Consider the following 27,970-nt stretch of genomic DNA (forward strand, 5'->3'; position numbering starts at 1 on the left):
GAATAAATAACTTTTACCACAACAATAAATTGGGTTTGGAAAATTGATGACTTGTGATAAAATGTTAAAATACTGAATTGGTTTTTTGAAAAACTAAAATGATCCAGTAACTTTAGACTTTTTGATATATCACTGTTATATTTCTAAAAAATCTCTGCAAAATTGAACTGGTTTCGAGATGTAGATAACATTTTCTCATAACATGTTCCGATCTTTAAAGTTCTTCAAATTTTTGGGAGGCATCCTCCGATTCAAGTTTTTTACCTCACTTTTGTGGGAATGTTTTTGTAAATCCGATCTATAGTATTAAAGCCGAGTGGTCCCTGTGCAATCTTCGTCTGGCGCGTAAAGGAGCAGTCGCGAGAATGTCGGAAGGTGGAGGAAGGCCGGGCTGTCTCTGGCCATTCTCTTGGTAAAATATTTGCGATTTCCCACAGGACACTCCTAACACTACACTGTCTTCGCTCCTGCAAATATATAAACGAATTTTATTGGTACAGTAGAAGGTAGCAGCCACATTCTCATTTATACTAAATTAAATTTCGCTAAATAAAAAAGGTTTTTGTTTTTTATAAATTTATATTGAGACCTGATTAACATATTATACATTAAGGTATAATTCCGAAAAACAGCTAATCAATTTAATTCATTCAGCAGATAAGGAAGCGTTTAAGTATTACGTCACACAATTTTTGGAGATTCTTGACCCCTCCCCCCGAAAAACGCGCGCGTAACGTTTTTCTGTACCCAATAGTAAAACGTTTTGTGACCACCCAGTGACTATAACTAAATGTTACCATTATGTGGTGTAAAGTACTGGAAAGTCGAAACGAATATTAACAATAACGCGTAATTCAATCCCCGCCCCGAATTAATTCATACAAGATTTTTTATTAATTTAAGTCGATTTAAAAATTTATCTATTTTGAATTCAATTTTTTTTACCTCAACATAAACTCCGAAGTGTCACTGTTTTACAAGAGGGAAACAAAATTCGTTACAAGACACTTAAACGCTCCCTAAAATATTGTTATAAAAAGCTTGGCCTAGTGCTCAGTTATTATCTATTCAGGACGACGAAATAAATGAGTTTGAATTAACAAATACTTTTAAAATATTAAAAATTTTAAGGTTCTCGACAAAAAATAAGACCAATAAAATATCTCCTTAAATTGGTTTTATTTTTGGAATGAAATGACTAAATGTGTATTTTCGGAAAGTCCTTGATCCCAATAAAACTGGATCTCGAAGGACCAATCGTCCTGATAAAAACGAAAATGTTTGTCCAATGGTAATTTACATAATATATGAGATAAAACAAATGCATTTGTATTAAACAATTATAAAAGCTAATCTTTATATAATGACAATTATTACAACTAATTATGACTAGAAATACTATTTAAAATATAATGTATAATAAATGACGATATAAACGGTATTTTTACCGTCATTTTAAACATTCTTTATACTTTATTTGCATAGAAAGGTACGACGAAACCCACTCGCTTTCTCAAAAGTTTATTAACATTGCACACTTACGGTCTAATAAACGCACTAAAACGCCTAATTAGTTAAAGAATGTTCATCATAATTATTGATAGAAAAACAACTCATACAATAGTTATTTTCTGTTTCAGTCAAATGACCACGACTACTGTAAAAAAAAGAAACCGAAAAGTCTAGTTAATAATAAAAATATATATTAATAAAAATTCATACAAGAATTTTTATTAATATAAAGTCGATTTAAAAATTTATCTATTTTGAAGTAAATTTTTTTTACCTCAACATAAACTCCGAGGTGTCACTGTCTTCCTCGAATTCGTTGTGTATGAGCCCCATAGTCGCGATGTCCATGGCTGCCCATGGGCCACCTTTCTTCACAGTTCCCCAATCCGGATCCAGCATCAAGTAACTGTAGTCGTGGGCCTCGGGTCCCGCCACAAGTGGGTCTATACATTGTTGCTCAATTGGACCTAATGCGTTAAGTGATGTTTCCCACTGTAAAGAAGTACAGGAATAAAAATAAATCTTTATATATATAATTCTTCTGTGAGTGTGTATGTCACTGAACTTCTCTCAAACGACTGGACCGCTTTTGATGAAATTTTTTGTGTGTGTTCAAGGGGATCTGGGAATGGTTAAGATTCACAAATCAGCCCGGCAGGTGGCGCTGCAGTCGGTACTTTCATACTTTAATATCCTAATAGCTTGAAATATCATGCACGACAACGTCTGTGGGGTCCACTAGTATTGATATAAAAATGTAATGTTACGTAGTAGAATGGACGAACTAGGTGGTGTCAGGAGTCAGTATTTTTATGATATTAACCCAAATTATATTTAATATTCAGTTCTAAAATAATTGAATTTACTATTCATATAATTAATCATATTCGTGACCACCCAGTGACTCTTTATAACTAAAAGTTACCATTATGTGCTGTAAAGTACTGGTAAGTCGAAAATAATATTAACAAAAACGCGTAATTCAATCCCCGCCCCGCATCGTAACGGTTTAGAAAAGGAAACAACTCCTCTAAACTGAACTCTTACCAAGGAATTAATAGTTTCTGGATCATTAGCTGCCTCAACATCCATGAGAGCCAACAGCGCCATATTGTGTAGTCCGCTCACAAAAAGAGCGCATTTAACTGCGTGTGATGTATAGTCGGGTAACGTTTCTCCTTCAGCATCTGATTCACTATCGGACTCGCTGTCCCATTCATTTCGGATCGGTTTCGATCTGGAACTGCGCAAGACAACCCCATTTAAAGCTTTATTGCGTGCTTATTTATAGTCTTATAGTCGTTTGTTTAAAATTCTTTGGAAATATTGTAGCAGATAGTAGCTAAATCAAAGATTAAAATAGGTAGGTCGATGTGAATAACACACGTTGATGTTGGTGAAGGAAAAAATATAATGTGTGTCTTAGGCCGAAATATGGAGCATCTACTCGCTTAGAGAAAAAGGTAAAAAGAAAGAACGATTAGGAATCTAGGCTTCAGATGATTAACATTTATTTACTTACATCTAAATTTAAAAAAAACCGGCAAAAAATAATAGAAAACCTTTTGCTATCCATTAATCTTTTAAATCATAGTATAAAACACCTATACGTTTCACAAATAGGTCGATCTCCGGCGAAGAGTCGAGGAAACTATTAAGCCGCGAGAGTAAGCTGGGAATGGGAACTTACCTTTCGCTAAAGGTTATCTGTTTCTCCAAGCCGGGCGTTAAAATATCCCGTAACTCCAACGGCGTCATAACCCTACTACTGTAACCACTTGACTTGTCTGAGAATGCTAGATGACTCAATTTTTCCATAAGCGGTGTTAACTGAACACCAGATAACTTTTTCTTAAAACCTACATCTGAATCTGTTTGTTCTGTATTTAGAGATTTCAGGGGCAATGATAGTGATTTCCTTCTAGACTGATCCGTCACGGCCAAGGTCTTTGTTGAGTCTTTAGCTACTTTCTTTGGCGTTCGTTGAGGGGATTTCGCCAATTCGGAGTCAAAATCTTGAAATTTGTCCAGTTCACATAACTTTAGATTGAAGTTAAACATATTTTCTTCCTTCTTGTCTTTCATTCCGGCGTAATACTGTTCGAGATACTGGTTAAAGAGTGACTCTGAGATCGCAATGCCATCATTTCTGAATACTGGAAAGGAGGGATCATTTATCGTAATAGTGTTTTGATTCTTCCGTTGTAGGGTAGGTGATAAATCCAGCGACTCTTTAGACTTCAACATGATTTTAGATCCATTTCTAGAGATCTTTTTAAACGTCTCTTGCAAGTCGGTAACACTGGCTAGCTTTCGCAAAGGTTCTGGTTTGTTAATAAAATGTTCTGCTACGCAGTCTGAATTAAGTACCGTTTCATTATCTCGTTTTTCTTCTACTTTATTTTCTATGCTTTTGAGAACGTCCGGTTCTACGTCTGATTTGTCCTGACTTTCGAGATTTTGACAGATCGAGAGCATATTTCCGTGTAAGCGTTTGTACTCGACCATCGGTGTCGAGCATACGCTGGTTTGTCCCGTGAATACATTTTCATTTTCTTTTACATCTTCATCGAGTGACTTCTGGTTTTTAAAGCTCAGGGAGAGTTTGTTGGGACGTGATCTTGGTTTGTTCGCGAACGGGACGACGTCAGGCATACTGGGTTTTCTTTTTTCTCCCGGTATCTCTTCTCTATTGGGAGGCGAGATCATCGTGTGGTCTTCTTCTGGCACGGCTGTGAATAACAACGACTTATCCCTTTTCATGCCTGACTGTGGATGTTCTCTAACTTTTTCTTTTTCAATTTCTTGAGCCTGTAACACATGGAGAAAGTAAAACCCCGAATATTTTAGGGAAAACTATGTATTGTTCGACCGTCGTTCGATAGACATACCTTTTTGAATCCATTAACCATTTCTTCTCCATTTCGAGCGAAGTCCTGCAATTTGCTAGATTGTTTCTTCAAACTGTTGTATGTCTTTCTACCGACGTATACCACTAATACTTGGGATCCTAGAGGTAAAGGGGTATCCGTCTCAAGCGTTTCTGCTGGAGATTTTATTCGATATGGGTCTACAACTGTTATGTATGAGGTCAGACTTGGTGGTAGTTGAGTTGAAATTATCCTGTAAATAAATTATTTTTATCTTCTACTGTTTTAATATTTTATCGAGTGCGGGTAAGAAATGATTAAAAAAAAATCTTTAGTTAAAATATCAAAATCACCCCCCGGAACATAACTAAAAAACCTTTTACGCTATACACTAAGAGTACTAAACCGTACTTTAATATAAAACAGTTTATTGCCTTACATTTCGTTAATAAATCAAGAATCATACTGCTTCACTACACTTTAAATATGTAGAATTATTAAACAAAACAATTTTCTGTTGAAGGTGTTTTATTACTGGTTCAAACGTGTTCTCATCACATTGAAAAAAATGTAAGAAATGCAAACTGGGACGTGTGACTGTCGGCGATTAATAATTTAACATCTAAGTTACATTCAGTTATAGTGATTACAGTAAATATTTACTCAACAATATGCCAGGGTAATTTTGTACGAAAGAGCAGTTTTGGCCTAGTGGGTACTACGTGCGACTCTCATCCCTGAGGTCATATGTTCGATCTGTGCACCAATGGACTTTCTATGCGCATTTAACATTCCTTCGAACGGTAACGGAAAACATCGTGAGGAAACCGGCTTTCTTTAGACCCAAAAAGTCGACGGCGTATATCAGGAGGCTGATCACCTTTTTGCATATTAGATTGACATATCATGAAACAGAAAAGTTTGTAGCGCACAAATTTTTTTTACACATTAATATAATTGCTACAGTGCTTAGTGATGGAATGTATTATATTAAGATATGCTCGTGAGTATCCAGGGCACCTCAAGGGCTCAAACAGGCTGTTAAATATTGAAAAACTTTATATAGGTTAATTTCTCCTAACTTTACTGACGCAAACTAGAGAAAGAAAAATGATGTCTTGAGCGCTACCAGGAAAATACCTTCATAGTTTAGACATAACATTTATTACTAACAAAAACACACAAAATAACAATAATCAAAGAAAAAAATAAAATAAAAAATATAATGAGATATAAAAAAATCCTTGTCCCATTCAGTTCGTTTCAAGTGTGTTATGCGTGTGTGCTGTGATTGTAATTGGCCCTGGCTGGCATTATGTTGAGGAGCAGAATGTTCCACAGCCCTGGTCATTCTACCAGAGACCACAACAACTAGTTTTGACATTTAATTAATAGTTTATGGCTAATTGAAATACGAGTTTAACAGACTGTATGCTGTGAGATGTCTCTTATAATAATACTAATAAATCACTTCCGTATATATTCATTCCGTATATGCCTAATACAATAAAGTCGTATTGCACAATATATACGCAATGAAATTCCTTACTAAATAACTCAAAACCCGTTTTGAAAACTCCCTGTTAACGGGCCCATTAAAACAACTCATTAGTGGTAACCTTTATATTATGCAGTGTTGATGATGCATGTGTAAAAGAAACAAAACACTAGCTTAATTGGAAACTGGTAGTCAATGTAAATTTAGAATTTTAACATCTTTTCTATTGACGTTCATAAGTGTACTTGTTTATCTATATGAATAAAGTTATTTTGAGTTTGAATGAAATGCCAACGTAACTAATATTAAAAAGTTCGTTATTGATTAGGGACGGTCCAACGTGGATCGTCCCGAATATATTATTTATATTCCCTATTGAGTAATAATTAACTTAGGGATAATATAGCATTCTAACGATGAAAGAATTTTTAGTGTTTATTCGTTAGAAAAATACTCCAAGACAAATATTATATGCCTATAATATTTATTAGTTATTAATGATTATTATCTCTATACATATAAAATTCTCGTGTCACAATGTTCGTTCCAACACTCCGAAATGGCTGGATTCTTATGAAATTTTTTATGCATATTCAGTAAGTCTGAGAATAAGAGGTCGCCCAAAAAAAAGGTATAGAAGAAATAGAAGAGGTAACGAATGGAGAGACAGAGTCAGTAGGAAAAAGCTAGAGGAGGCCTTTACTCGTGAAGGGGTTCCGATCGACGGTACTGAAGGAAGCTAGGATATAGGATAACAAGCAAAAAAAATTTAAAATAATCTAAGCTGTGTATTATAATTTGTTTTTGTCATGATTAGAAATAAAACGGGCTTTATTATTATTATAATTAATGAGAATTTATTTTTGCAAGCGAACAGATATTGACTCTTAGTTACATGAATGATGTAATAATTATAATTCTTTCATCATTCATGTAAAGATTTCTACAACATCACCTAAAACACAACACACACATGAATAACTCGTCTTTGTTTGTACCATTTTTAGAATTCTAAGAATTACCAGAAGAACGTGTCGAGCCAATATAGAAAACGGAACCAGTTGGCTCGTGGGGTCATGAGCCTCCTGGGAGCTACACTTTATCACACAGTTTTAATTCTGTAGAAACAATCCACATAGGCCACTTACTAATCCGCCCTTGAATATAGAGGTAAAAACTCACTTATTATTATACAAAATGACGCCTCCCAAAACGCCTTTACTTCGTCGACACTGCTCCAAAATTTGCATCGACTCCAAATAAACTGATGTGGCACTCTGCAAAAAGAAAACACCCATTAACTTCAACGCTAACAGCGGCACTCAGAGTTGTTTACGTAAACAGTTACTTAATAAATACTGCTGTGCGGTGAACAGGGCACAACTTTTATCTTACGTATAGTCCTAATTAAATTGAATATCTACTATGGCAATACATGGAAGATATTTCGCAGACTTTTGTCTTATTAATTTGTTTCTAAATACATTCGACTCTCGATAATTGGAAACTCAAGGGACCAGAGATAATCTTCAAATTACAATATAAAAGTTTGATAAAAATTTGTGATTATTTATTTCTATATTATTATGTTATAACAATTAAATACTTTCACAATTTTAAATTTCAAAAGTCCGTAATCTTTTTTTGAGTGAGCGACTTCAGTCTATCACTGTCCAAAGAATAAAAAAAAAAACATTTGACAGGTCTATACATGTATGTAAGCAATGAATGATAAACACTTCAAAATAAAGAGAAGGGAATCCCGGACTTCAAATTAATGCATCTTGGAGATACTATTCCTTTAACTTCAAATTACCGAAGGGACTATAATTAATATTGGTTTTATTCAAATTATCGAGTCGACTGTACTGTATCCTCGAATTATTTTTATTTATTTATTTATTTATTTATTTATTTATTTACATAGATTTAAATAATTTCTCCATAACTTGTACTGGCCTATGCTTCGTTTAATCAGACCTACCTACAGTCTAAGCTGATTTGCACAAGTTTTATAATTTAATCGACATCGATCACGGCTGAGTCATTGCCACGTTCAAATATAGACCGGATGATTTAAAAATTTGCAAATATCGACTAGGCTATTCCAAGCGGAGTTTAATCAATATGATTATAAATCAATATTAAGATTTATTGAATACAAAAAGAAACCAATGACGCTACAACCCTTTGTCTTGGCTTCAGATTTCTGTATCTTTCGTAATTTTTTTCTAAATAGCCAAGTAGGTCATCAGCCTTCTGTCCCTGACACTAGGTCTAATGATGTACTTCACGATGTTTTCTTTCATACAAGAGAGTGTTAATTGCGCACATAGAGAGAAAATCTGTGTGAAAATCATGTGCTTCGAACAACCCAAGGGTTGGGGACTCATTTCAGCTTTCTCTGTGTCATGGTCAAATTAAATCATTATGCGAAACCGCTTAAAATAGTGTTTAGAGTCGTTACAGTTAAATTCGTTAAAAATAAATAACAATTACGTTCAGTTTTTGTGTACGTCATTCACAATCATAAAAAAAGTATTTAAACTCTCGTAAAACTTAAAACATTACGTCCCTTTGAAGCCTCAAAGGACTGAAAGAGGATTGTGACATTGTCAAAAAGAAAAATTAAGCATAAAAGGAAATTGCGAAAAATAGAGCGCTCGAATAGCGGTTCAAACGACGTCATTAAAGTAGAACAAATCCCGCTGAATGGGTATAACGTCAATTGTTAATTTCGTTATCTGATGGAATTTTACTGGAGTGAAATCATTAATCCCGTAGCACTTGTAATCAAAGTAAACATTGTAGTTATCTAGTAGTATCAGCAAATACACACAAACATTTCTAGAGTCCTATTTTTAAGTGCTTAAAACAATTTAGATGTGTGTTGTACATACATTAAAAACATGCGGCTCTTAAAGATTTTTGCCGTCCAATTATAAATTAAAGATTTAAAGTAACTTAAATAAAAATAGATAATAATTTGTTTCATTTAGACACGAATTAAAATTTACTGATTGTACACTACAATCTAAAAGGATTATGACCAGTTAACGTTGGCTTTAATTATTTCTTAACTTACGACTTACTAAAGAAAACATTTGAATTTTAAATTCTAAATTTTCCAAGTTTGTGACCTTAATTTCTCCAGTAGGCTTTCACAAGGTAGTTCAATTCGACACTTGTCTCTTTAAGTGTTGCCAATTGGATAAATTCAATTTAATAGGAATCCATTGAATTTGGATTCCTATTAAATTGAATTGTTATGATTGGAGTCAATGATGATATGTATTATATGTGTACATTAAATGAGATGCAACTACAAAATTATGTATGTTGAATACAACATACAATTTTTATATAAATAATTGAATTGTTCACTTAAGAATATTTTTAATGATAAACAGTCAGAAAATTTTCAAAACATGTAATGAAAAAGTTAAATTCAAATTCTAAAGAATTTTAATAAAATTTTGAATAGCCCCCATTTACAATAGAATTGCCCCCGTGTGGGGTGTGGGTCCCACGTTGGGAAACATTGACTATTGGGTTCCTAAGCGTCACTGTTAAACAAAAAAGACGTATTTTTAAATCACTAGTAAAAACAAAAATTTGTATTTTTATAATTTTTTTGTAAAATTTATGTTCTGCGTAATTGTCATGTATTTTAGAATAGATAGATTGTAATATATACTGCAGAAAATGAGTTATATATGATGTGTTGTACTTTAGTAAATAAGTATAAACCACATAGGAAAAGTGTCCCATATGTTATTAATGTTCTCGTACACATATTTATTATATAATAAACATTATTATATAATAAATATGTGGAGATATATGAAATAGAGCAGTGTTGGCTTGACGTGCGCCTGTCATTTCTGAGATCGAACCTAGGGATTGCAATCCGGAAAAACGGATCCGGTAATCCGGCGGATCCGGCATCATTTAATGGTTACCGGATCCGGTACCAATATACCGTATCCGAAGACCGGATCCGGTGCTAGCGGTTATGGGAAAATGTGGCCTTTTCGGCCGCAGGCTATATTTGCAGCTCTATTAGAAGTCGTTTAGCTGATGACACAATTAACAATATTTGTTTTCTACGATCTTATTTTCAAAATCAATATTGATTTTCTTTTAATACGTATATTTTTTTACAATTATTACTTAAAATAATTATTTATCGTAAGTTGATTAAACTAAAGAGTTCTAAACTCATTATTGTGATAATTTTTGCCATTCATTCGTTCGACAGATTCATCAAATCATGATGGTATCTGTCATAATCATAAATACCTATAAGACTTGTTTGTTAGCATTCTCAAATACTTTAATAATGATTTTGATCGCATTTCAGTTAATTACGTAAGGTTAATTGTATCTAGTAGATATTATAGTTACTTGATAATTAATATTGTTACTTATAAATTGATCTATCTGTGAAAGTGAAATCTAGAAAGACTGAGCTACTCGTTACGTCGTAAAATTATTACTAGTTACCTACACTACTGAATTTTAATTGTTTTCTTGTTGTCTATTTGTCTTAACATTGGTTAGGAAATAAAGTCGATTTTATATATTTCTGATTTATTTTTTATAAACTACCTACATATAAGTGCAGTGATACTTGAGAACTCACTTATTTTGTACTAAAAAGCGAAAATCATCTTGATTTAATGAATCCGGTCGGATCCGACCGGATCCGGCCGGATTGATGGGAATCCGGTCGTAGCCGGCCGGACTGAAAATGACGCCGGATTGCAATCCCTAATCGAACCCCGGCTGTGTATGCGCGCATTAAACACTCGATCGCACACATAAAAATGTCAACGGCGTGTATCGGGCACAGAGGGCTGATCACCTACTTGCCTATTATAAAAAAAGACTATTTTTTATTACAATACTAATATGTAATTATTTCTTTATAATAGCCGTGAAAAAATTAAATACGCTATTAGATTTGCACGTGGTTTTGAAAACTAAAAAATGATTTTGGTTTTGACTTCTGTTTATTACGTGTCTACCTAAACGTTGACGCTGGGAAATTCAAGATTTTAGTGAAGAAAGTTTTAAAATGAATCTCTCAACGGCGTTGTAACTTCGACCGTTTTCACCTGAAATATTTCACAAGTAACACTTGTGACTTGGCGCTTGGCAAATAACTTTAGATAAAGATATTTTTACTACTTTTAACGAAACGAATATCAGAATAAAAATATAATTTGTGTTTTATGTACATAATTTTTACATCCTGACGAATACCATTAGATAAGCGTGTGAATTCGTTGACAATGCTTAAACAGCAATAGTATATTCATTTAAAAAATCTAAATATTATTGCAAATAAATACATTTTATGAAAATTTTATTTCTGTGTGTATCTATCTAACTTGACACAGTATACACCCATTCCACACTCTCACGTTTACACATACTTAATGTCCTGTAACACTTGTTTGATTAGTAGTAGTACTAAACCTTCTTTTTCTCAAAAAAGTTTTTTAAACATGTACCACTGACTTACTCTTATCTAGTTACCCACAACACAGGGACTAGCGATAGATGAATTTTGTCACAACCTATTTGTCATGAATAAAGGTTTTATTATTTATATTAAACACAAATTAAAAACAACAGAACAAAATATATGCCTCCATTATGAATAAATTGAAAGTAATATTCGAAGTAAAATTGTTCATAGAAACTAAGATACTTAGCTAATTGGTCCTATTAATATTTAAGTTCTGAACAACTCAATACAAAATCCAGCCTTCGCCTATATCAGAGAGCCTTAGATGTTTAAATATGTAATATAAAAGCTTCTCTATTAGCTATTAATAAAAAAATGAGTGGCGCTACCTAACGCTAACCTCTTTAGGTCTGGCCTTTAGATTTCTGTATCTGTTTCACTTTCATGAACATTTGTCAATCTAATAGGCAAAAAGTGATCACCGTTCGAGCGAATGTTAAATGCGCACATAGACAAAAGTCTATTGGTGCACAGCTGGGATCGAATCTGATGAGAGACGCACTCTGCCACTAGGCCACCACTGCTCTATTATTATTAGCTATTAATAGATTTATATAAACCATCGCCTATAAACACATCAAATTTGTTCGATTAATAAATTCAATATTAAAAAAAATCCTATTAAAATATACGAAACTAATCGGTTCTTGACGGCAATGAAGATATTTAACTTCGGTACGCCAATAGTTATATTTTAATGGAAATATACCAGATATATTTGCATATCGAAGATCTGATATAAGTAAATAGATATTTTACAGATCGAATATCATTAAATATTTAAAAAAAGGGTGCGTGTACTCATATGTACGCGCGTAAGAAGTTATACTTCTTTGGCATTATTAAAAATTGTTTTTGATTGCATGCAAATAATTAATTACAATTAAATAATCAAAGACTGGAAAAGGAGTCATTATAGTCAATAAAGTTCAGTTTACATTCGAAAAATTAAATAAATAAATATTTATTATTATTCTCTTACATTAAGTGTAAGATAAATTCTATTATTATTCGAATGTTGTTTTCAAATTATGTCCAATGCCTTAGCATCTTCCGTGGACAACTTCATTCTGTTAATTTTGTGTCATCAATTTTTCTTAACGCGCCTAAAGAATATATATAACTTCAAAAATTACAAATACATATATATAGAATTATACCTACCAAAACAATTTGCAGCTTATCTATAAACGATAACAAGACGACATGGAATGATTACGGAGTCTCATTAAGAGCTATACAACGCAAGCATTTATCCAAGCATGTAATCAGCGATCTATTCATTCAAAGGAACATTAACTTCATTCGTTGATAACGTTAAAGCCAGAACAACACATACATCTTTCGAATATTTATTATATGATTCATTTACTTCGTAATCCTCCACTAACAGAATAACATATACATCTGTTTATATTATTTTTTAGTATAGTTTTTTTTGTATTAGTATTAAGTTACTGCAAAAATAAAACTTATTAAATTATGAAAGTGTATATATACACTTAATATTCATATAGCCAAAAACTTCCAAAGTAAATTATTTAAGGTTGTGTGTGTGTTTTTTGTCGGTTTAAGTAAATAAATCAGTGGCACTACAACCTTTTTAGGTCTCAGATTTCTGTATTTAATATATGATCATTTGTCACTCTAATAGGCAAGTAGGTGATCAGCCTCCTGTGCCTGACACACGCCGTCGACTTTTTTGGTCTAAGTTTTCCTTTCCTTCGGTTTTCCTTCACCGTTCAAACGAATGATTAATGCGTACATAGAAAGACCATTGGCACAGCCAGGGATCGAATATACGACTAGAGGGATGACAATCGCACGCTAAAGCCACTAAGCCAACACTGCTCAGAGACTGAACGCCTAAGAAAATTCATAAATTCAAATTACAAGCAATATTATACAAACAGTTTGTAGAACAATAAGAATAAAATTATTTTTATCACCACCGCTATTGCTCAAAGAGAATTCTTTTTAAAAATACGAAGTAGGTGAGTTCAATTTTAATTGCATCGGGTTTAATGCATTCAGCGAGATGTTTTTGAAATACAAGTATTGTTAATGGTACTTAAATAAAATTGTTGTTTCTATAGTTAGTTTTCTGTTATTATTATTAGAGTTTTTAATGAATCCATACAAAAAAAAACTGGTTACTTAACATTTCTTAATATGAGTTTAAGTTGTAAAAAGTGATGTTTTTAGTAGTCTAATACTGTATGGCCCCTTTTAGGATAAAAGCCTCCTTCATATTTTTCCATTTTCCTTCTTTTTTGTCTGATTGTTCTCAATGCATTCTTCAGATAGAACTGTCTTGTTTGATGATCTTACGTTCAACATATTTTAATTATTGTGACAAGTTATGTAACCAAACATTAGTTAAGTAACATCTAATATATACAATTCTCGTGTCATAATGTTCGTTCCCATACTCCTCCGAAACGGCTCGGCCGATTCTTATGAATTTTGATGTCACTTAGATATACGAACTCTTTACTAAGTCAACCTGATTTAATTTTAGTTAAGCTCATGTTTTAAACAATTAAATCCAGTTGTTACCCAGCTTCAAACAAGTGTTTTATTTGAACATATCCATACAGCAACTGCCATTGACCTTATTTTTATTATTGCCCTGTCCTAATTTTTTCATAAGTAATGGAGGGTGGTGGTCCCTTTCCCCACGGGGACCAGCCGGAATGGGGAGTATTTTTGTAATTGTTATTGTTGTATTTTCTTTGTTTTCCGGTATGCTGTGTTTTGTTTTTAGCTGCTAGATTATCTGTTAGCGCAGTTCTACTTATAGACTAGTTGTTTTTATTCATTCACATATACAATGTTGTAGATGTTGAAAGGAAAATAGTCTGAATGTGTAAGGCTTGTACTAATTTGGGACGTGCGAATTTTTTTCTATGTGCGCAATTAACATTCTACAGTGAAGAACACCATGGGGCAACTAGCTTGTCTTAAATCCAAAAATCGGCGTGTGTCAGGCACAGAAGACTAATCGCCTACTTGCCTATTGGGAAATTAAATATGATTTTATATTTAATGCTTTTGGTACGCCCTTTTTAACGGCATATATTTGGTAAACTTGATATAGAATGGTTTGCCAGCCCTTGATTTGATTTATATAACCTTAACATACGGGTTAACATAAATTACCTTTGGAAGACTCAACATTGGCACTCGTTGGAATATATGGCAGCCATACTGCAGCACCGGTAAGTATGTCTCGAAGATCTGGTATAGCTTCTCAGCTAGACGTTTCTGGTCCTCCATGGATACAGCAAGCGATTGGAGATCACCGTGGTACACTTTTATCATGGATGTGAGCAGGTTAGCACGGTTTTTCAGCACCCAGTCGGGAATATTTCGATCGCTGCCTATCGCCTGTTGACAAAAGTAGCACTTATAGAAAAAAAGAATTTGTGTTAAAAATTAATAGAATTTGTAATATTTTTTTTAACGATAGTTTTGTAACCTAACATTTAACAATGAGCAGTGTTGGCCAAGTGGCTTTATCGTGCGACTCTAATCCCAGAGGTCGTAGGTTCGATCCCAGGCTGTGCACAAATGGACTTTCTGTCCATGTGCGCATTTAACATTCGCTCGAACGGTGAAGGAAAACATCGTGAGGAAACCGGCTTGCCTTAGACCCAAAAAGTCTACGTGTGTCATACAGAGAAGGCTGATCATCTACTTGACTATTAGATCACCAAATGATCATGAAACAAATACAGAAATCTGAGGCCCAGACCTAAAAAGGTTGTAGCGCCACTGTTTTTTTTATATTTAATATATGTAACCTAACATTAGTTAAATTACATATATATATTTTAGTTAATAATTAGAAGCGTAAACAAAATTTAAACTATCATCGCTCACTTGAAGCCAATATGAGCCCTTTAGTTTTTACCACAATCATAAATTGTATTTTAACATTCTCGTTTCCGATAATGTCCCATAACATAAGTATCACTTAGATTTACGAACTCTTCAAGTAAATTTTTAGTTAATCCAGCGTCGCAACCCCACTGGCCACTACCCCTAATGTTATCTTAGTTATAAGCTTATGTATTAAACAATTAAACCCAGCTTCAAACAAAGTGTTTCACTTCTGAACATATCCATACAACAACCGCCAGCGAACTTAATTCGATTAAAAATTTTATTACATTATTAATGACGTCTCAAATTCTTTCTGATATCGTCAGCGAGTGACCCATTTCTATTAGTTTAATTTGTTAATAAATTTTCTGATGAAAACATATACAGGTTGGTTAAATAACGATGCCAATAAATAATAAACGGCTCAAATATTTTATTCCCTTTGGAGAAGACTCTTGGGCCGTGAGGTTCAAGTGCTAAATAATGATTTAAGTAGGCGCCTGGTAGTACCGGTGACCCCAAAGCTGGTGCTTAACTCGAATAAGTATCGCAATACAGCGAGGAAATGCTGGCAACGTTAAAGGTACACTGCCACAGGGACCATACTTTTTAAATTTCTTTTAATTTTCTATTTTTTAATTATAAATAATTATATATATTTGATTATTGTTATACTATGTAGGTGGTTAAGAATATTGTAAACAACTGAAATTAGGTTTTAATCAAATCTGAAGTTAAGTTTGGCTACCTTTGGTACAAAAACCTATACTCATATATCTATGAACAAGTTAAAATAATCATTTTAATTTAATTCCGCAGTTGTAGGCCGTTTTGATTGAGTGGCCCTCTGAAGGATGTTATTGAGAAGGGAATGCTAAGTAATTAATTCACATACGTAAGGTCTCAACCTTACTTCATTAACTTACACGAGATTTCTCAGCTCCGACTATGAACATGCTAACTGAACTCAAACTTGATAGTCAAGGTCCGCATAGTGATCGATGTTGAAATCGCATTAAATATACTTAATATATTTTTAACGTTTAGGAATACAAATTTAATAAAGTTATGTTGTTTAATTTGATAACAATACAATTGGAACAGGTGCAAAGGTACGCGAAACTAATAAATTGAAAAATTTCACACTACAGAAATATAACTTAGGAAATATCCCCTTTATAGGGGGGAAATACCGTGTTATATGCGACACAGAAATCGCGTTATACAAAAACTCTATATGGAATGATTACTGTATTTAAATATAACTTTTATAAAGGACATATTTATATTTAGTTGTCAACTATTAGAAAAGCTTATTAATCTAAACTGTCGTTTATGGTAAAGTAATTTATTACTTGGATGTATTTTAACAAATTCAATTAACAAGTTCTGGGTCAAGAATTAAAGCAACTAATTAGAATTTAATGCACTTTATATTTTTTAAACGTTTTTTATATTTACTACGACGTCAGACGTCAGAGAACTCAGGAGTGTGTGAGATGAAAGCTACTCTGGTTCTCTGATACTCTTGCTTCGAGTGGACTGTCCTCAGTTAGCCTTACTTCCAGTATCAGACCACAGAGACCCGCTTCCTCATTTTACCGTGACGCGCCAGCTAGTCTACGACGGCGATAATTAATAAAAAGTACGTGCGTACAAAGTGAGAAGTGAAACTCGTTTGGCAAACGAATTTTTTAACTCTTGTTCATATTTATACAAATCTAAAACTTTAAATTTCCGGGACTTAGGCCTACAACGCACTAGCGGCTGGCCGCAATGCGGTGTGCCGCTGCGGCAGGCCGCGGTATATACGGTCTGCCGTAGCGGCATGCCGTATTCCGGCTAACCGTCCCTGTTGCGGTCTGCCGCAATCGTCACTCGTCAAGTGCTTCTTGAAATGTTGCACATGATGGACGTTGAAGCAGTTATTTACATAATCGTAGAAAATATCGTCAAAAAAACTCTGCGTAGTGTCTAGCGCAAGGAACAAGCGATGACTGACCGCGCCGAGTGCGTGGAGGGGACGCGGCGCGCCGCATCATTCAACCGGTGCGGCTCGCCGCAGCTCCAGATCAACCGGAGCGGTTGACGGTTCTCCGCAAATGAGTGCGTTGTTATCGTGCGGTTTCATGTAATAATCGATGTGCGGCCTACCGCAGCGGCACACCGCATTGCGGCCAGCCGCTAGTGCGTTATAGGCCTTAGAGGGAGGGAAAAAGGAAGATATGTTAGGTTACGTTAGGATATTTAATTGTCATTAAAATATTAAAAGTGTCGAAAACTAATAGAAAAATTTAATTTTTTAAATTTATTTCTTCGATAATAAAAACACGTGGCATTTTAATTACAATTCGTCATTTGAGATTTTAATAAATTATTTTGCATAAAATATAAAATACTAATCTATATATATAAAAATGAAACCCGTTTTCCGTTGTCACGACATAACATGAAAACGGCATGACCGATTTGTTTGATTCTTTTTTTATAATATTCCTTGAAGTACGAGGATGGTTCTTACGTAGAGAAAAATTAAAAAAAATTAGTGAAAAAGTCTAAAAACAACACTTTTCTATATTCCCATACAAAATATTCGTAATAATACTTAAAAGTCAATTTGAACTTTAATACCATATCATAGAGTTCAAGTGTTAGTGGAGGGGTATTGTTCTCTTATCAACTTTATTTTTTTTATCTTACTGGCTAGACCGGTGTCTCGAATAGCAGAATAAGTATTTAAAAAATATAAAGAATCGACTGTTAGGCGGTACGATGTTCGCCAGGCCAGCTAGTATTTCATAAATTGTCTTTGCGAAATGTTAATTTTAAAAATAGATTTTTTATAAGGTAATTCGGCCTTCTCACTCTCTCTCGGTCTCAATCGCTCCTTTACATTTTCTTCGACAAAAACGCTGCACATCTTCGTGACGTTTTTTTCCCTAATGCGCCTAAATAAGTTTCACTCCAAAAAACGTGAAATCTTCAGTGTTGGCCTTGGATCAACACACGTTGGGAATGTTTGGGTCTAATTCTAGTTTCTTGGGTCTAATCTTAGTTTCGGGATATTTTCCGTACCTATCTAATCTAAAGACCAATTGAGGCAGAGTCGGTGATCGAACTCACAACTTTAGTGGAGAAAGTTCTCTACGCTAACGCATCTCTGAGTGATCAAAACAAAACGTGTTTTTCAGCCTTATTAAGGTCGTCGGGGTATTACACCTTTGCGCTTAATAAATGAAACCTTACGAAACTCCACGTGAGACGCGATCAAATGACGCGACATCCCCGCTTACGTCGTCTATGATACGAAAACCGACCGCAAATATAGAACATTTATTTATCTATGTGATACAGATAGTAAACACAAATAGATTTGAGATACGATTGGCGATTAAAAAGATTGGCGGAGAGTTTCTTGCCAGTTCTTCTTGCCCGCTCTACGCCCTTGACTTGCGAACTTGTAGTAAATGTAAATTTAGACTCAATTTAACATCTTTTCTGTTGACGTTCATAAGTGTACTTGGTTACCTATATGAATAAAGTTATGTTGAGTTTGAGTTTGATTTGAAAAATCTATTGGTTATTAGTAAAATTGCGTTAAAATTGTTAGATTTAGAGACAAAGTAATTGTGTCAGTATTACCAGCTCTTCTTAAACTTACACTTTTAAGATGTTACAATTTTTTTAGAATAATTTTTTTTATAAGTTACAATTTGTCTAATTTGTGATTGGTCTGTGGTTGTAGTCTGATACTTTATAAATTACATAGCTCAATCACCTTCATGATTAATTGCTAATCATTGCACAATAAATCGATAATATTGGCTTTGGTTGACACGAGTTCTATTCTAATCCATAACGCGGTAGACCCGGATAGCGATAGAGGAAATCGCGTCGTAGGATTATTCTCATCCGTTTTTTTTAACAATTCTAAAAACAAGGAATACGAATTTAATAAAATTATTTAGTTTAATTAACATAATATAACAACAAAATTTAAACAGGTTTTTAGGTACGCAGAACTCATTATGGACTTTACAAATTTCACACTACAGAAGAATAACTTGAGAAATATCCGCGTTATAGGGGTGAAATACCGCGTTATATGTGGGATAACTGTGTATTTATATTTCAGCCTTGACAACTACATATTAGAAATATATTATTTTTGAATTGTCCTTCATGGTTCATTAATGCATTGTGTTACAAGTGTTTACTGTTTACTGAGATTTTTTGGCTGTATTTAAACCAATTCAATTAACAATTTCTGGGTCAAGAATTAAACCACTTTTTGAAGTTTTGTATTTCGAATAAGCTGTGTGAAGTTACCATTAAATAAAAGACCCTTTGCCCTGCAGAAATTATCTCGATCACAAGCCAGATCGTTGATCCTATATCCTTAGAATAATTATGCCACATGTACCTATATATTACATTAATTTGTATGTAATATATTACTATACAAGCGACCTTTCAGAAACAATGTCTTTGTAATAAGACTTGTAAAAAGTTTCCCATTATGACACTACATTTACATTAAAGATAAAAAAAACTAATAACTAACAAATAATAAAGCACACGAAATAGTTTCTTTATAATATGCACAACAAATATATAAAAGATAACCTAAGCTGGCTTACATAAGAGTGCTTCAATATTCACAAGTAGCTGAGTGGTTTGTTCTAGCTAAGAGCATTAATTAGTCCGTGATTCGAGTGCACTGGACGCTATAACGATGAATGTTAATGAACACTCGAGGAAAATCTCCTAGGAATATATAAAAAACTAAAACTCTACTAAGCATCAAGCACCAATCTTTATCTATGAACAATGTAATGAAAAATTAACAACATATATCACCGAACTTCTTCATATGCGATATTGAAATAGGATTAACTATATTTTATATACATATATAGAGATGAAGATTGTTGTGCTTAGAAGAGAAAGAGATTACAACCGGGGAGAAAACGAAAGAAAATTTATTTTTTTCTACTAAGTATTATTATTATTACATTATTTTTCTTTTTTTGCAAACTAGCTGCTGTGGTCTTTGGCAGAATGACCAGCGCTGTGGAATAGTCTGCTCCTTAGCATAATGCTCAGCCAGGGACAATTACAACCACAACACACACACATTACACACACTTCAAACGTACCTTGATCTTTAAAAGAAAAATGAAGTCTTTTAAGAATTGGTACGCTCTTTTCTTTTTGACCCTAAGTCGAATTGGTTCGGAAATACTTTCGAGTTAGACTAGTTAGTTAAAAGGCCAGCAACGAACTCGCGAGTCCTCTGGCATTGAGATTGTCCATGGGCGGCGGTATGACTTAACTCAGGTGAGTCTCCTGCCCTTTGCCTCCTGTTCTATAAAAAAAAAGCTTTTATTTAGATAGCTTTCAGGAATGATGACGGGGAAATCGATTAGGTAAGTGCAATCACTTTTCATATGAACTCCTGTAGCTCTGTGCTTTTTGTCTATGAAACTAAAATCCAACATTTACGAGCAAAACCTTACTAGTAAAGATAGAAAATGTGATTATATCCTTTTCGTAATATAATCAATTTGTAGAAGTAACCTTTGTCTAGACTAGACCATGACGTCACTGGAGTAACTTGCCACTGTAATAGAATTAGAGAGTATTATCAATTTAACAAACGGCTGCTTAAAGCTGACAAATATTTGCTTCTGCTACCATTAATGTTATATCAATCCATTTTTAAATTATTTCTAAAGGAGGTTCTTTATTCATCGGAATCTTCTATAGTCTATATGTATATTTCTGATTACTCAATTGTCTGGTTAGATTTAAAATTAAAGTGCTTCGATTATAATTATTGCTTTCCAAAAGACCCGATTATCAGATCAGTATTCATTTATTTATTTATTAATACTTCGTTGCATCCAGAAGTATAATACAAATGACACAATTTAATGAAAAGGAGGGCAACTGGCGGCCTTGTCGCTTTTGAGCGATCACTTCTAGGCAACCACTGTGGAAAAAAATTAGATAAGGTAAGCTAGAAGTGCAAAAATACATTATATATATATAGTTATTTAGACAAAACCAGAACAGGAACAAATAACTAAACTAAAAAAGGACACATGATAAAGAAAAAGTGCTCATGAATCACGACAATTTTAAATCAGTTTCAGTCACATTTTTACATCAGTTAGTGCGAAAGTTAGGGACACGATGTGGACAGGTATTGTTGGTACAGTAGAGAAGGAAGATAGAGAAGGAGCTAAGCGAATAGTCACGGGAAGTGAATTCCATAGCCTCACTGCAGAGACTTCAAAGTATTCGCCAAGAAAGGAAGAGTTATGAGATGGGATTTCAAGGATATAGTTTTCGGAAGAGCGTAAGTTATATCTATGGGCTTCCAAAAATTTTAAATCGATTTTGAAATAGAAAGGAGTTTTAGGATTGAACAGAATGGAATATAAGAGATGAAGAACGTGAAGATTAAGAACGCAGTATTAAAGAGATATCGAGGAATTTCCTGCAATTTTTTCACGCACATTTTATAATGACTCAGACTTCGGAAAGTACAATTTAGACGTCGTACTAATGAAGACCGCTTAAGTAGCTGCAACACGCAACTTTAAAAAAGATAATTTTGACGTTGTGTATAGAAATTAAATGTGTTTGACAAGAGGTTGAGTTCCATAAACTTTATTGTCAGAAAGGAAATAATAATAATTTTGTTTTTTATTGACATAACTTTTATACATTTAAAGAAAACACTTTTTTACCGGATTGAAGTTATGTATTTTTATAAATTTACAATTATTTTACATAATTTTAAAATATTCCAACGTTTCGCGTGATTTACAGCGTGCGTGGTCACGGTGACTGAAGACAAAAGGTGTTGAATGTCAAAAAGTATCACAGCTGTGATCTTCTACATTCTTATACAATCTTTTCTACAGCTGTAAAAAAGAATGTATTATCTGTATTTATTTCCCCGGAGTTGGTATCGACTAAAAGATAGAAGGTTTTGGCAGAAATGGCTCACGGTGTCCTCTATTTTCGCGGATTGTATAATAATACATAACTTCAATCCGGTAAAAAAGTGTTTTCTTTAATAATAATTTATTTGCAAGACCGTGGTACAATCTAAACTCCGCATATTCTGTCACACATAATGGCGTGCAAATTTGTCTTACATAATTAAAATGTAGAATTATACATCAATTTAGCCATAATTTAAATTATCAGGTATTTTATAGTGTAAATCTAGAACAATGCTACGTTTAGGAGTAAGATCGTTACAATAACAAAGGGGAAATATTTAAAAATAACCTACTATAAGTTTTAAACGTTGCATGTAAACTAATCAAGCGGAAAATTATGCGATAATTATATTAAATTGTTCTAGCATTACTGTGTTAATGGATTATTATCAGCTAAGATTCTGTTAGACTTGGCTTACTACTCTACTCTCACCTACTCACGATAACCGTGGACAAACAACACAAAAATAAAAACCGAACTAGCATGCCCGAAAGCAATGGAAAGAAGCATAGTAAAAATAAGAAAAATACATAAAAACAAGTGACAGTTGCCTGACATTATGTCCTAAAACAGAAGTGCAAGCAAAATACACAGATAAAGGAGGACTTTAAAGACAAATATATGGAAAGGACTAAGGGGAAGAGAAGAGAGCGCCCCAAAAAAAAGGTGGATAGAAGAAATAGAAGCGGTAGTGGGAAGCGAATGGAGAGAGAAAGCCATGGACAAATTTAGTTGGTAGGAGGCCTTTACCCGTGAAGGGGTTCCGATAGACGGTACCTACTGAAGGTAGCTAGGATTTTTTTAAGGGGTCCAAAGCCATGTGCCTCCATAATATTACAACATACAAGTCGTAAAGAACGATAGAAAAACATTTGGTGCTGAGCCGTGATTGGACAAATATATCTTAGTTTCTATGATTTGATGAGAGCAGATGAAAGTATTATTATATACATGTTTATTAAACATAATATTATTTTCATATTTTTTGAAGTGAATTAAATGGAAAATTGTATGATACTGTTTTATAATTACATTCTTGGAATGATAAGATGTCTCTTATATAGGTCAAGGACACATAATAATTCAAATTCCATAAAATTGTACTGTTTTGGGATTTTTATTTAATCAATTTTTATTTATTTACACTTCGTTACATTTATGGAAAAACTAAAACATAATACATAAAAAATTACAAAGGATTCAACGGGCGGCCTTATTGCCAACAAGCGATCTCTTCCAGGCAACCATAGTAAGGAAAAAATCTAAATATGATGCGTAAAGAAGTGCATAACCAAATCTTTAAAAAAATTATAGAATCACAATCCTTAATCTTTTATATTACAAAAAAAAGAACAACTAAAAAGCTAATCTCACGGATTCATGAATTGCGATGCAATACAAAAGGATAAGAAATACAAGAATTAGAAAAGTTACGATTTTGCAGGATAATGATATGGTTAAGAAATGTTTATGTAGAAGAGTTTTAAAATATGTTAAGGAGGTAGCCAATCGTATGGAGTTGGGCAGCCTATTCTACAAATTAATGGCGGAGATCCCAAACGAATTGCCTAAGAAGGATGAGCTGTGAGATGGAATGTCCAAAAGGCATCTATTAGAGGAGCGTATCATATAGTTATTAGGACCTGAGAATTTGAATTCATTTTTAAGAGGGAGTTTCGGGATTGAAAAGAATTGAGTATAGAAGTCGAAGGACGCCACGTCTGAATAGAATAGGTACCGAGCTGACTGCGGATTTACTTGACAGATTAAACTTCAGTATACCTACTTTGTAAAAGTGCATATAATTTTTTTATAGTCTATAACTTCTCGATATATATGTATACCCTTAGCCATAAATAATTAATCTCTGCATATTTTACCGCATTTACCTCGGAAAGGGTTTTTCGGATTATACCTGCAGCTGTGTTTCATCATCGGACGTCGAGGCAGAATACGAAATTCCACCCGTATCACCTTGACGTCCGTCGTTCCACAACTGTGCGTTATTTAAGGTAGATTTTTCTGCGTACCACCACTGTGTGGAACTAGCTACCCACTGGAGTATTTCCGAACAAATTCGACTTAGGGTCAAGAAAACAGCGAACCAATTCATAAAAGGCCGTTGCGCGAATGCCCTGTTCTATAAAAAAATTGCACTCAAACTAATGAGCTCTTTCTGTCAAATTGTCTTTATGCTGCGATGAAAAGAGAGTTCGTATAAATCATGCAGTAATTCGTTATTAGATTCCGATGTTCATCATAATTACATCGATTAAAATATTATGTACCAATTTTTGTTAGCAGATACTTAATTATATTTAAAAATATATCTTTTCAGAGGTGTCGGACGATACTGACAAATTATTCTTATTAGTATTATGAACGTTATATAAAAATTAAGTGTTGTATGACAAAGAATTTACGTTTAATTAATTATAATAATAAGTACCTATAGTAGCAGAAGCACACCGTTTGCCTTCGAATACTATACGTATAACGTAAACTTACATATTCGCATACTCGAAACTTAACGGAGCTATCGAATAGTTAAGGTAACATAAGATACTCCTGACAACAAAAGGATTGAACTTGTCAATTGTTTTCTCTTATTTGTTAACCAATCATAACCATACGATGTTTCTTAATATGTGTGTGAGTATTATTCAGAGTCGAGACTAATTGTCAACTGTAATATGTCAAATCCAAACTTATTTTACATCTGGGAGTCAAGCGTTAAGTCACAACTCTGAATATAGCTAAAAAGTCGCGGATATTACTACACACTCCCTCTAGAGGGGTGTGTTTAGGCCCGTTCGGGGCTATGCCCCCTTCGGGTGGAGTGTTGGTTCGCGCCCTGCTAATACAGGGCGGTACGGGGTCGAGATTATATCTCTTGGTGGGGGCAATATACCTAAGCAACTTGTGACCACATATATACTCACCAAAACGTATCTTCCGTATTCCCTGATAATAAACTTCCCACTCTGCAACGTGATCGCCGACGGCTGAGAGAATAGAGACTTGATGCAGTGAGCCGCTCCCACCACCTAGACAGTTATTATTTATTAAAGATATTATAAACTGCATACAATGCATCACCGTTGGCCTAGTGGCATAAGTGCGACTGTCGATAAGGCCCTGTCTTCAAATCTCGACTGTGCACCAATTGATTTTATTTCTATGTGCCCAATTAAGACTTGTTTGCACGGTGACGGCATCATCACACATTCTGAGGAAACCGGCATGACTTCAATCCAAAAATCAACATGTGCCATTCACAGGTTGATCAAAATGTGCCCGTACAATTCTGTAGAATACTTCCAAAGTATATCTTCGTTTAAATTATTTCGTTTCAGTTGAAGGTATAGCACTTTCTGAGAAGTAGCCACCAAGAACTTAATACTCCTATTTATCACTACAACGTAGATATCGATAACCTACTTTGACGACACACCCAAAACCAAGCCCCCAAGTACTCATTAATTATCATACTACAATTACCTATAATGTTGTATTCAAATTATATTAACTTGTATAATAATTGACTGTTTTGATATTAGTGTTAGTTGACCTAGGGCATACTAACATGAGTAACATGCATAATTATCTACAGAGTAAACTTATTTTCATAAATAATAGAACCATTGCCATTTTTTAAGGTCACCATATATTTGGATTTTTTTTTCTTAAAACGAGTCTATCAAATGCTTGATGTGTGCGAAACGTATTTATAACAGCGTTTTTCAGTTAAAGTGTTTGTTTAGACTATTCCTATTATAATCTAATTCAGGCAACATATTAAAAATGTTTTTTTGTTATTTCATAAAAATATACCAAAGTCATGCATGATAGTAAAATATTTAGTACAAATTTTTATTTTAACTAGCAACTTATATTACCTGATAAAAAAACAGTAGTCTTTGGACTTTGTATATAACTGAAAGTTTGGCTTACATATATATATATATTACATATACACAAATTTTAACCTTGGCAATAAAGAATTGCACAATCTATAAAATTTCTTTGAAATGGAACAGGTTTTTAATTATGCAAATGTTACCGTACAGTAGGTGACGATTCTTTATTTTTTATTGCTAGTAAATTCCAAGTATATGTTTTATTGCTGGGACATAAAGCAAGAAAAAAGATATGTTTTTTGTGGAGTAAGTCAAGCATAAACAGCGATTTGGTTTTTTATATTCTTCAGATTTGCAGCAATGATAAATTAAGTTCTTACTATATCTTATAACAAGTTTTATAATGACATGATAAAATTTTATTAGAGCATTAAACAGGCAATTCATTAACACATTTTTATAAAATAAATTTATACTAGACCACTTTACACATTATCCTGTACCATTACGAGTCGTTAGCAGATTTTCAGAAATTATGCTAAAATATAAACAAGTTATCAAATAGTCCATATTATATATATTACCTGTCCAGCCAAAGCATGCCGTTGGGTATCTGACACCCAACCAGGGTGAAAATAAAGAACTGCATCAGCTGGATCATCTTCTTCAGCCACACAACACTCTGTGTCATACACAAACACTATCATCATTTCCCTAAAACAAAAAGTTGTAAATCAGATAGAAACTCATAGAATGTTCAAAGAATTATCAGCGAAAGATATAATATCACTTAACATTTATAATCTATAAAACAGTTTTCAAACAGATTAAATATTGTTTTTATAATAATAAGTATATTGTAGTTTTTTCTAGCTTCTAGACAAATTTTAGATATTTCTAAACTAAGTTATAGATTAATTTTATTATTTCAGTCCACTGTCCAGTAACTCAATTATAAGTAACAAATAGTAAGTACCTAATGATATATAAAAGTATCAAGGCTTAATTATTCTAAAATATAATGAGAAAAATTAAAAATATATGATTAACAGTAATAAATGAATGATTACATCATTATAATTTTATTTCTTATTAGAAAAGAAATATTATGAGTTATAATTATTATCTATGAAAATGGACAATAGTCAGCATTAAACAGTATTCTATGTACATATTTATTGTAATATATACTACAATTATTGTATTATTTTGTTTTAAATCCCGTTTAACTTAACAATTTAAACATTTTTTTTTCAAGAGCAGTTGTTACAACATAAAATAATTTAATTGCTACATATATAAAATTTGTTAAATTCTTCCAAATATTATTTATTATTTAAAAACCCTAGCACAAACAATATGTTTAAATAAAATATAGTGTTATGGCTAACGTAATATTTTATAACAAGTTTTACGTTTTTCTAAATAACCTGTTGTTACAGATTGGTTTAATAAATAAATGTTAATATATAAGAACGCATTCAAACATTCATCCACTTTCTCCATACCATAAGTTGTGCCTATCACATTAGAAGCTGATGTCTACGACTAGTGAAGCATAAAATACCTTAATCAATTTTTACCAAAATAACTTATTCTACTTACTTAGCCATTGTGGATAGTTAAAACTTCACTTATTATTAATTAACAAAATCACAACATGTCCTTAAATGTTATAAAACAGATTTTTAATAAATCGATCGAATGCGCGTAATATTGTTTTTTACGGAACTAAATAAACGTCCTACTACACACGCTACAGACTATAAATGAATTTGATTTTGCC

General features: G+C 33.2%; 1 protein-coding gene across 1 annotated transcript; it reads right to left on the minus strand.

Moving 5' to 3' along the window:
* Positions 1-88: 88 nt before the first annotated feature.
* On the minus strand, positions 89-27,962 carry LOC125049176. Its single transcript, XM_047648320.1, has 10 exons — positions 27,790-27,962; positions 26,769-26,898; positions 25,267-25,371; positions 14,579-14,806; positions 7,063-7,157; positions 4,404-4,635; positions 3,203-4,323; positions 2,560-2,755; positions 1,787-2,004; positions 89-467 (listed from the first exon to the last, which is right to left on the minus strand). The coding sequence occupies exons 1-10, from the start codon at positions 27,795-27,797 to the stop codon at positions 299-301; spliced, it is 2,502 nt and encodes an 833-aa protein (XP_047504276.1). The 5' UTR covers positions 27,798-27,962; the 3' UTR covers positions 89-298.
* Positions 27,963-27,970: the final 8 nt, after the last annotated feature.

This window comes from Pieris napi, chromosome 4 (genome assembly GCF_905475465.1).
Source record: "Pieris napi chromosome 4, ilPieNapi1.2, whole genome shotgun sequence".
Lineage (NCBI taxonomy): Eukaryota > Metazoa > Arthropoda > Insecta > Lepidoptera > Pieridae > Pieris > Pieris napi.

What these genes read in the sequence shown, in the direction of transcription:
- LOC125049176 (XM_047648320.1), bottom strand. An exon ending in TGGTTAATGGATTCAAAAAG is followed by an intron (nt 4,324 to 4,403) that starts GTATGTCTATCG and finishes CATGTGTTACAG; the next exon opens with GCTCAAGAAATTGAAAAAGA. An exon ending in CAGAAACTATTAATTCCTTG is followed by an intron (nt 2,005 to 2,559) that starts GTAAGAGTTCAG and finishes ACTTCTTTACAG; the next exon opens with TGGGAAACATCACTTAACGC.